This window comes from Streptopelia decaocto (genome assembly GCF_964273445.1).
Source record: "Streptopelia decaocto genome assembly, chromosome: 6".
NCBI classification, from domain to species: domain Eukaryota; kingdom Metazoa; phylum Chordata; class Aves; order Columbiformes; family Columbidae; genus Streptopelia; species Streptopelia decaocto.
The window spans coordinates 13,687,847-13,704,928 of record NC_138660.1 but is presented as its reverse complement, the minus strand read 5'-3'; the positions used below and the strand labels follow the sequence as shown (position 1 = coordinate 13,704,928).

Genomic DNA, 17,082 nt, shown 5'->3' with positions numbered 1-17,082 from the left:
CACAGCCCATGTGTCCCCAATCACCTCCGACTTCTGCCACCAACCCCCGCAACATTACCTGCAGCAGGAACAGCAGCGACACATGGAATAACTGCAGTGGAACAGTGGATGGGATGGGTGCCTGTGCTTCTACTTATGGTATACATCATTTCAGCTAATGTAGCCTTTGATTATCTGAAATTTACCATTCAAGGGCAATATGATAAAGTCTTTTTGGGGGTATATGTTTTAACTAAATTACCACTGAAATAGAAGTATACTGATGAAATCAGCAAGAGAGAGAGTTAGGAAAGGGGAGATTGATCAGGACAGGTCATCATCTGCTTTTTCAGTCTAAGTAACAGAAATAGGATGAAACTTTAACAGTATGAATTACAAGTCATATTTATGAAATAATAAACAGCTTTTCCTACAACCCTGAACACTCAACTGGAAACTTCTGGGGAACCAGAATACAGCTTCATTAGTTTTTTTTATTGGCATCCTATCAACTCCATGAAGCACTAATAAAAACAACAACCTAAAGAAGCATCAAAGGTGTTTCTATGAAAGTATAAGCATATGAAAGTTGCTACCACAACTGTAATCACATGCATAATCACTCGCATTTAAAAAAACAACAATTAAAAAAAAAAAAAAAAAACACCACCAAAATCTAAAAAGGTTTAGGCTAAGAGAAGGGCAAAAAATGAAGAAAGTTGTCTTGTAAAGCTTTTAGTCTCTTTTTCAAAGTATAAATCTGCTAAACAGGAGTTGTAAACTCATGTTTTTAATTATACCAACTTCATAGAAGACAAACATACAGACACAGCCCAAGAAGTAAACAGGCCCCAGCCATGAATAAGGAAGATTTGCAGAATCTTGTAGCTTTTCAGCAGCTGCCCAGTGTCAGTAACAGAGGCACAATAACCAATTCCTTTACAGAGCAGCATCGCAAAAGAACGACCATGCAAATGAGAGAACCCTTACTGTTGTTTGTGTTCCAGTCTTAGATTTGTTTTTATTATATAGACACTGCACTCCTGCTCTCTACCAGTTCAGAAATCTGCAATTCCCAAATTCCATTTGTATCTTTTCTCTGAGCAAGAGTCACATTCCTATCAAGCGCTTACATTAATTTTTAAAGTTATACTTGCTCTTAATGCTGCTGATTGGAAGAAATAGCAGCAAGGTTGCAGAAGATGTTAAGTGACCTAGATATATAAGAGCAAAGCAGCCCAAGAGATACAAATTGCCTTTAAATCTATCTTTCACATTAGCTCTCTCAGTTGCAAATTTGTCTTGTAGCTGCATTAATATTAATATATCAATCAAGCAAAGATTTCCCACCCCTCCCTCCCCAACAGAGAGTATTTTGTCTATAAAAATAGGCAGTGGTTTAAGTTGATTCTATAGCTGCAATCCACAGCAACCAAGCCATGAAGATTACTACATTATTTATGGGAAGGGGTTATTTCTGCAACTGTTTTCCAACAGAAATCTAGGGCACTGATTCTCAATTCTGCTACTGTTCTTTTAAGTCCCTGCCAGTGGAGGTGGCCATTTATTCATGCTGTGGAACAACTTGTGTCAAAAAACACATTATTTCCTATACATCATCTCCACTTCTCTACAAAGGACACTACAGACTTACTATTGAAAGATGTCAGAAATATATACACCACTTAATATGGGGATTAGTTTCTATTAATCATGAACTTGCTCCCAATCTGCAAAAAAAGTTCCTAGGAACTTAGTGCTATACGATATCTACCCTTTTTTTTTAACATTTATTTACATTTTTACTATTCAGAATAGAAACATTAAGTCCTTAGGAGTATAGGCAAGCAGTCTATGCACCCTGAATGCATTATGAGTGCTGAACATTTACAGTTTTTAAAGCCAGAAACTCAGGCCATACTAAATCTAACCTAAAAAAGTTATTCTTCTGGTCTACTGCTATGTGTCGGCTCACAAAAATATTTCATTGCACAAACACACTTAAATTTCTACTGAAATTATATTAATCTGCGGATGTATTATTAGTATATGAGAAGTTCTACCATTTTCCTAATTCTTACAAGTCGCAAGTGGTAAAATACTAATTTTGAGTTACATTCCCTCTTAAAGCTAGATGTGCATTTTTCATGTCTCAGCCGTTTCCTCCTATATTAATTCCAATACATGTTATATCTCCAACTAAATCACAGAAAACCAAATTATAGAAAAATAATTCAAGTCTGATATCACGCAACAGTAAGAGAAAACACAGACGGGAAACATTTCTAACTAGAGGGGAAGCATTAAAAGAAGAGCTGACTGACACTTAAAAAACAGGGACACCAAGTTTCAGGAAAGCCAAAGTGACAAAAAGTGATGAATGGCAGGCAACACAAAGTCATCCTGGAATTATGTTGGCTTACAAGTAAAACCACATTAAGTAGCCAAGTCAGCAATATGTATGTTTGACAACAAGAATAAAAGTCTATACAAAGCAAGTGACAGACCACCAGTTCTGAAAAGGAGGACTTAAGACACATAAAAAAGAAAATTATTTTTATTAAAATATTAGTAGTATGAAAAGCTAAGCAGTAGTGACAGTCTTTTTTTCAGTATTCACCACAGTAGAAGCTGACCCAATACAAGCAGTTTTTCATGTATTCTTCCCCCTTCTCATATTCTCCACTCAGTTTTGTTCTTTGAAAAGGCTCATTCACAAGTAATGTGATACACCAGAAGCTAAAACTGCTCACTCTTAAAGCAAACAAGAAAGTTATCCACCAAATATAAACTGAAACTCAAATCGACTTCACAAGGGAGTTCCAGGTTCATTAAAAACCACAACACAGTAATTAAAAGAACAGCCAAAGTGCAGAAACAAACAAATTCTTACATCTCCTACATTAAGTATATTTGATGGCTGTTCAAGAGCCTACATCAATTCTGTCTAGAGGATCTGCCTCTGAGGACAAGGATTCCAGCCAGCAACATGACACCATTCCTTCAGATAGATTTCTGCCCTGCTCCTCAGAAATCAGACAGAAGGCCTCTGCTTGCCATTTCTTCTGGTATGGGGAGTGTCTGACACTTCTGGCTCCACATTCAACAGAGAGGACACTTGTAATCAGCACAACATAAGTGCACGTTCTAAAAATCTCATTGTCAACCAAGCTTTCCACATAAACCTGTCCTGCAGCAAGGTATATGTAATTTTAGTAACAGAATTACTCTCTGCATTCACTTATACATGAGCCTTTTGATAACTATAACTTTGTGAGTCAAAGATGGGATACCTATAATCACATTTTTTTAAGAGAATAAACGAGGGGTTGATACTGCTTGTAACAGGCCATGGGCCTCATGTTAAGCTACATAACAGGCCTCTGGACTTGTCTTGGCCTGCCTGGAGCTTTGTTTTAGCTTGTCCAACCCTACAGCAATTATCTAAACACAAGGTGACTTATCTAATTTGTATAGCTTTTACTGAGCTTCAGACAACTGTATGATATAACACCTATTGTTATAAATATTTATATATAAAATATACAGAGCTTATACGTAAATAATATTTAAATACATAAAAATATTTCTATCCAAGTTTATATATTTTCCATGTATGTTATATATAAATATATGTAAAACCAATAGGTGTTACATCACCCAACTGTCCGAAACTCAGTAAAAGCTATACATAAGCACACACACACAGACTGTATATACAAATAAGAGTGTGTGTATATTTCTGTAACTAATAGATACCACTAACAAGTAGTTTTTCTGTAGGGAATGAATTACCTAGGACCCCAGAAAAAAGCAGCATAGAGGAGCACAAGCACAGAACAACAGCAGAGGCCTTAAAAATAAAGGCACAGGATGATAACAGAGGCTTCGAGGCCATAAACAATTCACCAACTGCTAATTACCAACCAAAGGAAACCAACCTTGAGAACTGGGCAAAACCAGTTTCAGGGATAACAGAACAAAGAACAAGCATCCAGCATATGTAAAACACCATATATACAAGAAATTAAAATGTGACATGGAACTGCAAAGTAATGAAGAAAGAATGAAGCAGAGAGTGTGTTAGCAAACAAAAATAACCTCAAGAATACACAACAGTGAGGATGAAGAAACCATCAACATGGTCCATCTCCATGGGGTGGATTCCCTGTACCACTCAGTCTCCCATTTCCTGTTCTTCCCTGTCCACGTTTTAATGTGTTTTGGCTTTCTAACAAGTATTAAGCAACACGCTGTAATTTTTTTATATAATGATGTTCTTTAAGTTTCTGATATTGGACCTTTAAAGTTATAGTATAGAGGGAATCACTACAACTTCATGTCATTTACTACTCATTTAAAGTTTTTTTTTTTTAAATAAAAGCTGTTCTTTCATGATCACACTAACCTACTGGTTTTAGGTTTTGCATTTTTATGCTTTAAGCATCTTGATAATTTGTGGGATATAGGTGTTTTTTCTGAAATAAGTGCCAGGAAACTCCACACAAGCTTAACACATGATGGACTAAACACTGACACATTTACTACAACAGCCTGCACTGGACACTATGCGTGTAAAACAGTGAACTGTTGCCCTTACACCATACACTACACAGAGCTGTAAACTGCTACCATAGTATACATGAAGTTCATATGCTGTATTAATTGTACTGTCATTTGAAGATTTTCAGTTTTAATTTATTTAACAGCTTTGTACATGAGCAACAGTTAATTTAGGAAGTTCATGTCTGTTTTCTGTTTGCTCATTTTTTAAGTTCAAAATTAATATTTTGCATTCTAAAATGCAAAGGGTCACCTCCCTCAACCTGCTGGCAATACTTTGTCTAATGCAGCCCAGGACAGTATTTGCTGCCTTTGCCACAAGGGCACAGTGCTGGCTTATGTTCAACTTCTTGTCCACCAGGATCCCCAGGCCCTTTTCTGCAAGGCTGCTTTCTAGCGGGGTGGCATACAGCATTTATTGGTACGCGGGACTATTTCTCCCCCGGTGCTGGCCTTTGCATTTTTCCTTGTTGAGCTCCATGAGGTTACTCTCAGCCCATTTCTCCAGCCTGTCAAGGTCCCTCTGCACAGCAGCATGACCAGGAGTTATGCACTCCAGCTGTGTAGTTAATTCTGCACTGATGCCAATGAGGTACTCCTTTCTGATAGATGTTCAACAGCAGAACAAACCAATTTCAGCCAACGGCAAAGCCAGCAAGTCAGAAAACCACTAGATAAAGACTTCACAGCACAAAGCATTTCAATACCAGCTTTGGTTTTGTGTTTTGTTTTTTTGTTTGTTGTTGTGGTTTTTGTTTTTTTTTTTCCTGCAGGCTTGCAAGCAGACAAGGAGCTTATGAATTCTTTGAGAAATTGACTTATTTCAGTTTAGTATTTCTTTTGAAGATCCATCCATGTGCGCCAATCCTTTGTCATTGCTCACTGGTCTGCCTCTTCTCAGACATTCGCTCATTCAAATACGGCACATGGAAATGCATGGTTTTTTGTTTTTGTTTTGTTTTTTTTCAAATGCAGGTAACTTCATAAACAAACAGGTCTGTTAAGAATTTGACTACATGTACATTGTCCAAGAAGAGGTGTCATCCCATTACAAATTAAGTACTTCTCTAATTTAGGGGGGCTGTAGGGGTTGGGAAAGACATCTATCTTTTCTGGGGCTTCCTGTCAAAGTACCTGAAGCACTGAAAACTTAAGTCTTAAAACTACTAGAAAAGAAAACAAAGGTCAACATATTCAGGGCAACCTGAGATGTATGGCATCTGCCAAATTCTTAGCAGCCCTACATAATGAATGGATATACAAAATCTAAGTAAAGTCATGATCACTGTCAGAACAGGCAAAAGAGTCTGTCAATGCCACAAACTTTCACTCTTTAGTTGTAAAGCAACTCCTAAGGAAGTCTCAGTCCTGCATGCTTACTTCACCTGCTACAACAAGCTCAGAATATCCATATAACACAAGTAAATCAAGACTTCAAAAGTACGTGATTAGCGATCAACAAGCAAATGCAAACATCAAAAAAAGCTTCATATCCACTTACAAAGCCAACAACTAGAGTCAACTAAGTGTCCTCTTTGTGCATTCATTGGTTGTGTTGTCTCATGGCATGTGTGTTTGGTCAAAAATAAATGTTTGCATTCATACTACTAAAAGTGAAAAACAGGCTCATCACAACCCATGTAAAGTCCCTTTCAGAGTTCACTGGTTTCTTGCTTGGTTGGGTTTTTGTTTTTGTGGGGATGAAAGTTGCGAGTTGCAATGCAACTTTCTCACCACACATGTTTTGTTCTACAAGACCCTTAGCTACAAGCTGCAGCATCCAACTACTCATCCTCAGCCCTTCCATTCATTTCAGTAACTGTGTCCTACCCTTTAAACTTCCATTCTTCACATACTACTTTGCTTAACTCGAATTCCAGGAGAAGCTATTTTCCATTTCTAACACAATTGCTCCTTAATTTGCTCTCAACTGAAACCACCCTTAGATCTAGGTGTTTGCTTTTATTCCTCTAGCTGCTTTATACAGCCAAACATGTCAAACTCCTTCCCAGCATATCCGCTTCTGCTTTCCAAACTGTTCATTCACATTTTCCTCTTTGTTTACTAATCACTTCTTCACCACATCTTCACATTGTCTCTTTTCAATTTATTTTCCTTCAAAAACCCACAGGGTTTTCTCCCCGTGTTCAGAACTAAGGCAGGAAAAGCTTAAAAAAAAAAAAAAATTACAGTTGTAATCACACAGCCAAAGATGGGCATAACTGCCTTCTGCTTTCCAAACTCTTTTCCTTTTAATACTACCTCATGTGGCCCTAGTCACCAATCTAGTCCTAAGCAAACAAAAAAAAACCAACAACACACCCCAACACTAGAAAATGAACGCCCAGTTATCCACCCTCTCCAAAAATCTCAACCCCAGTTACAAATCAGCAGCCGCTATAACAGTGCACTTTTTTTTCTTAAAAGGATGTATTTACTACTGTCTTCAGTGGTAAAGAAAACCTTTCAGGACAAAGGAAGTGTTACTATTAAGCCTCATTTTTAGAAGGTCCCTTAAATAGTGTCAGTGCAGGACTGAGGAGTTTACTCTCCAGACAAACGCATTAAAAAAAAAAAAAAAAAATCAAACTAGTTTTGCGATTAGTTCACTCAACACTCCAAGTTGAGTTTTCAGAAAGGTTCACAGCTCTGCTTAAAGCAGACGGCACAAGCATTGGTTTCTTCTACCAAGAGTAAGCTTGTAGACTCCAAGATAATTATCTGACACTGGTGGCAACACAAGGATGGCTGGTACCACACACCAGCATCTCCACCAGCAGGAACGCCTGTACAGCCAAGTTCTAACACAAGTTTCTGAAAACAGGACTTAAATTTGCAATGTTTTTACAGTTTGTCTACAGGTTTTCTTTAATGCATCTCTGTCTTAGGCTGACCTTTTGATTTCAAGCCAAAATAACTCAGCTTTTTTGAGGACACGGCTGGAAAGATATTTGCGCATGACAAGATTCCTATAAAAGTTTTACCAAAGAGCTCTAGAGCCTCCCCTAATTTGGAGAAGGAACACGAAGCTAAGGAGGTTATTCTAATGTCAGCCGTACACCTTCTGCGGTCTCTTAACATTCTTGCAAATTCAGCCTAGTTATAACTTGCGAGCCATCTGTGCAAGGAGACTACCAGTCAGCTGCTGGAGTTCAGCTTCTTTGAGGACTCATTCCACCTGCATCAAAACAAGCACCGTCCCTCAAAATTCAGGCAACCAGATGCACAGGAGGCACCTGGCATTCCAGCTGCAGCACTGAACAAGATGTTCTGCCCTTACTGCTGGGATTACCACAGAAGCAGGCCCGAGACTGAGACTAAATACCCTCCCTCGTGCTGTCCTCCTTCCTCTACACCAAGCACTGAAGCCACACAGCAGCACAGGAGGAGACAGGCATCAGAGCTATGGAACACGGGTGCAAGAACACCAGCAAGTGCAGAACAGCCCAGAAGATAAACTCTTCCAGAACCTGGAAACAGTATCAATTATTCCCAAGTTAAACTTTCTTTTAAGCCCCTGTATGAACAGCAGATATATTAACAAAGTTTTCTTGTCAATAGCCCCTTTTAATGGTAACCCTGTGAAGAGAATAATACCGTAATTGCTAACTGACAAATTACTGAATACACAGTCAGTATAATGACTACAAGGATAATCTTTTGCCACAATACTATTTATCTGCATGCCAGTAGCTACTCAACTTACACTAGTCTTACTTGCTATTTTAGGCTACCAAAAGCAGCACCTAATCCCAAAAATTCAATACATTGCACTGTCACACACTTAATACAGCATAGAAAGCACTTAAGAAAGCAAGCCCACAACAACCCCAAAACGTTCTACACTATGGAACTGCATTACATGCATACAAAACAATAAATAGTTATTTTAAAAGGGGGAGCAATAAGACTGTTTAACTCATTACTAGGTTCCTTAAAGAGGAAAAATTGAAGTTCTTCCAAAAACTGGGACACTCTGAAGTAATGACAAATTACATGGCAGAAGCATATTAATGACTGAGTTAGCACTCTAAATCATCAGGACACCAACTAAAATGTTTTATCTTCCCTCCATCTGAATAAATACATGAAAATAATCAAGTAACGAACAGCTTTTGAAGACACAAGCCCAGCTAAAACCTCTCTGAAACTGACCAACTCCTGCATCAGTGTGGGAAGGAGACCTCGATAAGCACAGCTATAGGATATCCTTAGGCAACTTGTCCAAAAAGCACAGTAATACCTCAAAGCTGCAAGAATGATATCCATGGGTGTTTCAGCTTCAAATACAAGCAAAGATGTTGTTTTACAGAAGTTGCAATCTGGGGAAAAAGTCACAAAAACGCAGCAAGGGTAAGTTTTCAATGTGAAAACACACTATTCACCATCTACAACAATTTCAGCAGTATCCAATATAATAGAAGATCCAATTCTTGCTAAACTTTCCTCTACTTTAAAAATCACTGACTATCTAACCAGATCCCTGAGTTACCATCAAGAACCTCTGGATTCTTAATGTAAATATTGTTCAACTGATTTTGAAAGAACTTGTACAAGAGCCTCAGTAACATTTAGAAAATGGGAAGCAGTTCCACAGTAGCCTTCCTCAAGCTAACTGAGGAGCAGTCTTATGCAATGACACATACCCACAACTAAAATTCTCTCTGAGGCCTGAGCTCATTTGAAAAGTTAACTATGTCATCATGCCATATGCTCTATTAACTATATCACTGAAATAAAAGCTGATGCTGAAGTTTCCCCAAGAGCAAGTACTTTTGGTTTCAGTTATGAAGAAGAGCTTCTGCTTTATCTATGTTTTATTTTAATTTAGCTAGCAAGTACAGAAACTATTTCTACGCTGGATAATTGAGAAGGAGCTAAAGGAGCAAGAATGCCTACAGAGATGCCACACACAGCTCAGAGAGCTGAGGTCACACGCCATCTAGCAGGAACGTGGTCAATCCACTCGGAAGGGTGCTCACTTGGAGGAGTGCTGACCCTGTCCAGCCTACTTCAGCCTAAAATCTAGGGGTGTTTCCCTAATTCAATTCAGAAACCCAGTGGGGACAGAGCTGAGAAAGGTGCAGAGTAGGTTTTATATTCCTAGAAGGTTCATCCCCGGTCAGACTGCTGATAAATCTGAACGAAGAGTTTGCCTTAATACAACCATTAATTTTACAAAAACTTCAGAGACAGGACTTCTCTCTGGTGTACAAAAACACAGTAACAGCATTTTTAATATATTCTGTCCCATTCATAAAGCTCCTGAATCCAAACTACAGTTAAAAAACCTTAATGACTATCAGGGGAAAGTGTTCCTTGGTTCAGTAAGGATTATTGAAACCGCTATATTTTTTTCTTCTTCAAAATTTCCCACACTGGATATTTAGTGTTAGGAAAAGCCAGCACAAAAGTGCAATTCTCAGAGCAGTTCTTCATGCAAAGAGACTCCAAGTGAAATAAATTAGACTGCTTACACGTATGAGATTCAACACCTTCAACCTCCCCTAGTCAAATTTGCCAGTTTATACCAAAAAGTCTTTATATGGGGAACTACAATATTTAAAAAAATAAAAAAATAAAACACACACACCTTAAAGTGGACAAGGCAAGAAGGAAAGCAAGAAAGGCAGCAGAGCCAACTCCACTGCCAGGAGACTCTTCTAGAATTTCCTTTTTCTGACACCTATGCAAATGGAGTTACTATTGGGAAATGAATATTTTTAAAGTAGTAAGCTACTTTGTGTTTCTAGTTATAACTAGTAATAGCTTTAATTTTATCCTATTTTAATATGGTTAACTGCAGCACATACCCCATTAAGAACAGACTTTAATTACACAGATTCTGTGTATAAACGGAAGCCTGATTCACAAGTTTTTCCCTCAGAAGTGTTAGACTTATGTATGCAAGTGTTCCTCCTATCTTTTCAAAAAGATAAGTACATCATATATCTATACCTTTGCAAGAACCTGTACCTTCTCAAAAAGATTTTAAAAGTGCCTAAATTAGAAGCAGAACTTATCTGCAGAATTATCACCTCACTATTTGAAGATAAATATCAAATTATTTGCCAAAGTGAAATTAAGTCTACCCCATGCCTCTATATGCAGATATCTTACTGTGGTTGGTCTCTTAATAAACTGACTCATCAATTATCAGAATATCAATAACAACTTATTTTAACTACAACCAAGAAATCACAAGCTAGAAAAGATACCACACAATTCTGAGACTGTACAGTAAGATATTTACTTAAAACTGACACTATTCTCAAGCTGATTTTAATTACAGACCATTGGTATCCATTTAAAGTACTAGACATCATTCCACTTGGCTGATTGAAGCCACGGCAGTGGGAAATACCGCATTACAGAAGTCCTAGAAAATGAAAAAAACTGACCTTCTCCCCAGACTGTTTTAAAGAGGTCATATTTGGTTACCAATTTGAAGTTCTTACAGTTATTTCACTTAACACATAACACTGTTGTGATGTCAATTTCATAAAACCAGTTATTCATGCTGGCCAGTTACTGCTCTAATTTGAATCACTGAAAGCCATAACTATACTTAAGATCCCAGTCAAGTTTGTAGATTGCTGAACTAAAGTTCTATTGACAGAATTCAATGGAGAAAACAATATTAAAAAAAGGCTCAAATGAGAACATAATACCATTTGTTCTTCAGCATCCAAATGGAAAGTCACAAACCCTTTACTTCCTTCACATATGAAATACTGATAAAATGTGTAGTTCTCAACAATATTTCCCCCGTTACAAACCTAAAGATACATTTCTGTGCATAAAGTAATGTTTATTTTTTGCTTAAAAGAACAGCACTTGATTGCCAAGCTAAAAATTATACTAAAAAAGATACATGAAGTTGACAGCAGATCCTGACTGCAGCCTTCACAAACATTCTCACCTATCATGGACAGGCAGGTCTTGGATATAGCGTAGTAACTTGGCAGAAAACACAGAAAATAAATTGATTTTTTTTTCTTAGTATTATTAAAAAAAAAAAACAAAACACACACACACACCAAAAAAACAGAAACTGCAAGTAGCATGCTTACTGAAAGAAGTATCTGTATGAGAAATAAGTTGGTCGTTAAGCTTGAAACTTTCTGTCGGAACAGCATTAGCTGCTGGGGACACATCACAACTCCTTTAAAAGGCACACTTAAAAACCTGCTATGGAGTAATGTGAACCAGCAGCAGAACTGAATACTTCATCCAGCCTGCTCCCAAATCTTCATGGAAAGAGAACAGGGAGGAACAAACTCCAGGTCTGCCCAGGAGCTGCACCATCCTCCAGAGAGCATCTTTTCCAGAGAGTCCACCCACTCTTTACCCACATCATGCAGTAGTCACACCATAAAGAGATGTTCCTAGGAAAACAACAGCCAGGAGCAGCCTGCCACAAACACGAACTGCCCCAACGTATTTCCAAAGAAAGGAGCAGGTTAAAGGAGAAAGATTCAAGCTGACAAAATAAATTGTTTGGAAAGTACTAGCCTTCTGGGCTATCAACTTTCAAACAAACAGTTCAGGAATATAAACATACACTCCGTAAACAACAATCATACAGTGAACCAGTAAACACAAAGTTGATGCAACACTCCCAAGAAGCAGGACATCTACTATGCACAAACAGATGAACTGAACTCAACAAAAACTAGGGTCAGATGGTTGCAACATACACCTGCTTACAAGACCAGAAAACAAACCATGTAGCCCACCCAGGCAACAGCACATTCCTGTTTTCTGCTCTCGCAGAATAAAGCCAGCAGACATGAGGTTGCCCGCTGCTGCAACTTTACTACTACTAGGTGTAGAGTTATTAAAATAATGAAGATCCGTATGTAGATATGAGAAGAAACTATGTCTTGCAGGCTAAAATATCAAAGGCTAATAGATCAGTAACTTATTCAATGAGGGGGAGAAGACAGAGTACTGCATGGATCTTCAAGACAGTTTAAAAAACATCCACACATACACACCCAGAACAAGAAAAATGGTAGTCAACACTGAAACTTCCCACGTGAAAGTAAAACACACAACTGCAGTACATTAAGCTTCCGATATAAAACTTCAACATCCTAATCCAACAATGAGTGAATCCTGTTCACACGTGTCCCACAAACATTATGTCTATCTTTTCACCATGGAGTTGGTCAGCACCAACTGAGTACTGAAGAGAAATGCACAGAGTTCCTGTAAGTAAAAGATTTTTGTAACTGATCTATTTTCACAACTACCTGTCATGAACTTACATAATAAAAAAACACAGCAAGATCACCGCCTTCTGAAAACCTGCATAAGAGGATGAAATAAATGCTCCAGAAGAAAACACTCCACATGCAACAATGTATGTTTATGTTTTGCTTGTCCCTTTGTTTCCTCCACCACATGAGCTCAAAGCAGCTGTGGCACTATGAAGTAAGATGCACATCTGCATGACACTAACCATGCAGTACAGCCAAACAACAAATTTAGCTACACTGTTTGTTATTAGTACTATTCAGATGCCGGTTACTTTGTTAAAAGACAAGGATGCAGAACTTTACAAATTTTACTCTTGAAGGTAAACTAACAAAATCCTTTCATTCATTAGCTGTCATTAAGATAGTAACAATCAATCAAAGAGAAACCACATCTGGCTGCTTCCATGCAGAAGTTTCCAAATAAAGTCAGGATTCTGCAAGTTGCATTTATGCTCTTTTATTTTCTGCAGACATGCGGGAAACTAAAAATTACATTTAAATAGTTCAACAAGACTTATGGGAACATTTTAAGTGAAGCGCTACAAATACTTCAAGAATTAGTAGTGTTTTCACTACACTTTACTGTGCAACAAAGACAGAAAGATCACTGTAGCGTTCCTTGAAGCACTACAGGTTTCTTCTCATTTAAACTTTACACTTCAGATATACACTTTGTGAAGTTTTTAGAGACTCTTTAGCTAGAACATTTGCCTGAATCCCACCTTAGACTAAAAGCATTTCAAGTCATCCATTAACCTGTTACATCTGGACTCACAAAAAAAAAAAGAATCTAATTAGAAATTGTTTGGGTTAATAAGGACATGTGGAAAAACGGTCTACAAAGTAATCTAAAATAATATGTCACAGAAGAAAAACGTGCAGTACAGTTTCAAGCAATCTGGGTCAGTCAAAAGCCTCAAATAAACTAAGTGTATGAAACAAGTGAACTGTTGATCTGTAACAGCACGTGTATTACTATGCAAAACAAAAACACAATAACAAAAAGCACATGGCTTCCAACGCAAGGGCAAAACACTTATTAACACTGCAAACAACAGCACAAGCAAGAACCGACCGGCTGGAGCACGAACGGAGAGAAGTCAGCGTTTACCTATGAGCGCCTGGAAGAGGTTGCTTTGGAAGATGCTGATGACCCGCTCGATGGAGTTCCGCAGCTGCCGGTCCTCCGCCTGGCTCAGCTTGGAGCGGTACTCCTGCAGGAGGCGCAGGGCGCGCTGCGTGTCTGCAAGCGGAGACCAGACACACGGTGACCGGCGTACGGGGCAGCGGGACCGCGGCCGCAACAAGCGCCCGGGGCCGCCCCAGCCCCACCGCTTCTTTGTTCGCAGCCGGGGGAAGGCGGGCAGGACGGTGCCCCCGGCGGGCTCCCACCGCCCGCTGCCCGGCAGCCGTCCCTCCTCGCCCGTCCCGCCGCTGTCATGCAGCGACTCCGGCAGCTGCCGGGTCCGCCGGCGTGCGGTGCTCACCTTGTTTCCTGACGGGCATAGCGCTCCGGGCCGCGGCCGCTCCGCCTCACAAACTTTGAGCCCGGCTCGGGGCGGCGCGGCGGGGGCGGCGGCGCGGCTCCCCCTGCCGGCCGGGCGCGGGGGGGCGGCGGCCGCCCCGCCTGACTGACCCACCGACCGAACCGTACACCCGCCGGCCGGCCAGCCAGCGAGCGAGCGAGCGAGCGGCTCCGCTGGGGTCTCCCTCCGGCACCCGCCGCGGCACCTCCGCGACGGCCAGGCCCAGCCCGGGCGGGCAGCGCGGTGCAGCAGCGGCCGGGCCGGTGCCGGGGCGGGCAGGGCTATGCCGCTCCCGCCGCCGCCCGCTCGCTCTGCTCGGAAATTCCAAACTTTCCAGCCAAAATGGCGGCCTGGAGGCTGTGGGGAGCGCGCCCCCCCCACCACGTGACCGGGCCCGGCGGCCACCCAATCAGGGCCCGGCTCGGCGCGGGGCCGGTACCTAGGCGGCGGGCGGGGGAGGAGGCAAGGTGAGCGCTCGCCACCCGCCTGCGAGGGGCGGTCGCGCGGCGCCCTGGCCCCGCCCCGGCCCGCGGGAGGCGGGCGGTCGCGGCCCCGCGCTGCCCGCCCGGAGGCTCCGCTGGGACCGGGGTCCCCGGGGCGGTGCCGGCCAGCGGGACAGGCCGGGCTGGGGCGGCTACCCCCGCCGACCCGGCTCCCCGCCTCGTCAGTCCCTCAGCGGCCGGCGGCGCCGTGCTCTTTCGAGGCGAACGAGACGATCCACCCCGGCGAAACCCGCCCTCCAGCGTCCCCGGTGCCGATCGCTGCCGTCCCGCTGCGGCGCGGCTCCTCTCCCGGGGCCGGTGTGTGCTCCGGGGACGGGACAGCCACAGGTGTGCGAGCACAGCTCCTCGGCCGTGCGGGGTTGCCCGTCGCTTGGCAAACGTGTGCGCTGCTGGCGGGAGTTAATGGGCAAAAAAATGACTGAATAAGTTGTTGTCACCGACACGGTGAGAGTCCCGGGCGTGAATCAGCTCCTGCGGTGCTGCCTGCTGTAAAAACACACACCTGGAGATGTGCCGTGCGCCAGGAAGCTGGCAGACGAATTACACACGGGGCTGTGGGACAGGCAGGGAAACACAGAATCACAGGAGAGTTCGGGTTGAAAGGAACCTTTAAAAGTCACCCAGTCCAACCTCACAGACCTTACCGGCTCACACCATAAAGATACACGGAGCTCTGGCATCCACCTGTTGCTGTTTTCTTTCTTCAGTTATCCTGGCAAAAAAACAGCATGAGAAGAAGAGGAAGGGCTTATTTGAAGGAGGATCAAGAAATAGCTTTGCTGTGGTTAGTGGGGGACATAAGATTAACATAAGGACATCAAGGGAGAAAGCGTGAAGAGCCTTGCTTATTTGAATACTTAGAAAATGGTCTGTACAGACTTAACATCATGGGCAGATCAGAATAATGAAAGTTACTTTCTCAAAACTGGCAGGGGAATGGTGATGAGGTGCCTTCAGGGGCTATACCAGCAGCTGGCAATTTTGCATGATAACGAAGAGGAGTCAGAGCACAGAAATGGGTGAATTGGATAGAAACATGCACAAGGTAAATGGTCCTTGCAGCATATTCTGGATGCCCATTAAAGGGAAAATGTATGTTCAGACTGGTGAATTTAGAGGTAACTCAAATGCTTGTACTGAGGGGGAATGTTTATTTTTTCTCAATCAGATCAATGATCAATCAGAACCTCAGATCTGAAACACTTCAAACTCCGTGTGTATGTGCATATGAGAGGAGGAGACTTAAAAGTTCAAAGCAAACCCTGCTGTTGTGATTTTTTTTGATCTAAGTTTGCATCTCCATTTGCACTTTTATAATTTAAACACAACTAAAAATGTACAAGAGCTTACTCCAGGTACCTAAAAAGAATATCCTGGGCAACTCTTGCAAATTTGAAGTCTAAAATTCAGGACTAGATTTGGCTGTGGCGAAGTCCTAATCTTTAAAGAAAACTTACGTGGCAATAAGTCTAACCCAGATCTAGAAAAGGCCTCTCTCTTTTCTCCCCCTCCCCCCAATACTCCCCTGTTTTGTACTTAGATTTGCTCCAGGAGTTTCTCTGCAAAATTGTGCGCATACCTCATTGAAAAAATCTGAATATACATTTAGTGCTGACACACATTTCCTATTTTCCTCCTTTCTAGTTGTATTTTCGTACTTTCAGAGTTTTGGCACTAACTGGTACCAGTTCATATATTTTTAAATGAAAGCATGCTAAGAAGGGACATTGTCAGAAGCATCCATCATCTGGCCCCATCAGTTTTCCCTGTTTACAACAGCAATAAATGTACACTAAAGGGGCCACAGTCCTCTTGATGTCAGAGGAATATATGCACGTCAGGAGAAGAAGAACAGCCTAAATTTAGTTACCAGAAAGAAGACATCTGCAGCAGTCAGGTTGGTTTTGCTGACTCACAAAAATGTATTATTACAAAGCAGAAAAAAATATTTTTTTTGCACTTAAAGTAACCACCATAAAGAAACTACTTTTTCATGAACAGGATTTGATGTTTCCAAGCCTTTTTTATTTTAAATAAGAGATAATCCCATTACATATGGTCATTGTGCTGGGGATCGAGAAATAATCCCATACATAACACTCTGAGACAGCATTTCTCACTTGTTACTAATGCTCCATGAAAAAAAAAAACAACATCAAAGAGGGGGTCGGGATTACAGATCAGCAAGCCAGGAAGCAATTAGGTGAGCCTTATTGTACCTCAGAGGGCAGTGTTAGTTCCGGGCAC

The 17,082-nt window shown here is 41.2% G+C and overlaps 1 protein-coding gene across 6 annotated transcripts in view; it reads right to left on the bottom strand.

Moving 5' to 3' along the window:
* DLG1 (discs large MAGUK scaffold protein 1) overlaps window positions 1-14,671 on the bottom strand; it is a gene marked incomplete at its 5' end in the record, with an annotated part of 153,988 nt that extends 139,317 nt beyond the window's left edge. For 3 of the 6 annotated variants that reach the window (XM_082056851.1, XM_082056853.1, XM_082056856.1), the window contains 2 exons: window positions 13,918-14,049; window positions 14,294-14,670. In XM_082056851.1, the coding sequence (XP_081912977.1) occupies window positions 13,918-14,049; window positions 14,294-14,312 (151 nt within the window). Of the gene's footprint in view, window positions 1-13,917; window positions 14,050-14,293 lie in introns of all 6 variants that reach the window. The other 3 variants (XM_082056852.1, XM_082056854.1, XM_082056855.1) reach the window with 2 other exon arrangements.
* Window positions 14,672-17,082: the final 2,411 nt, after the last annotated feature.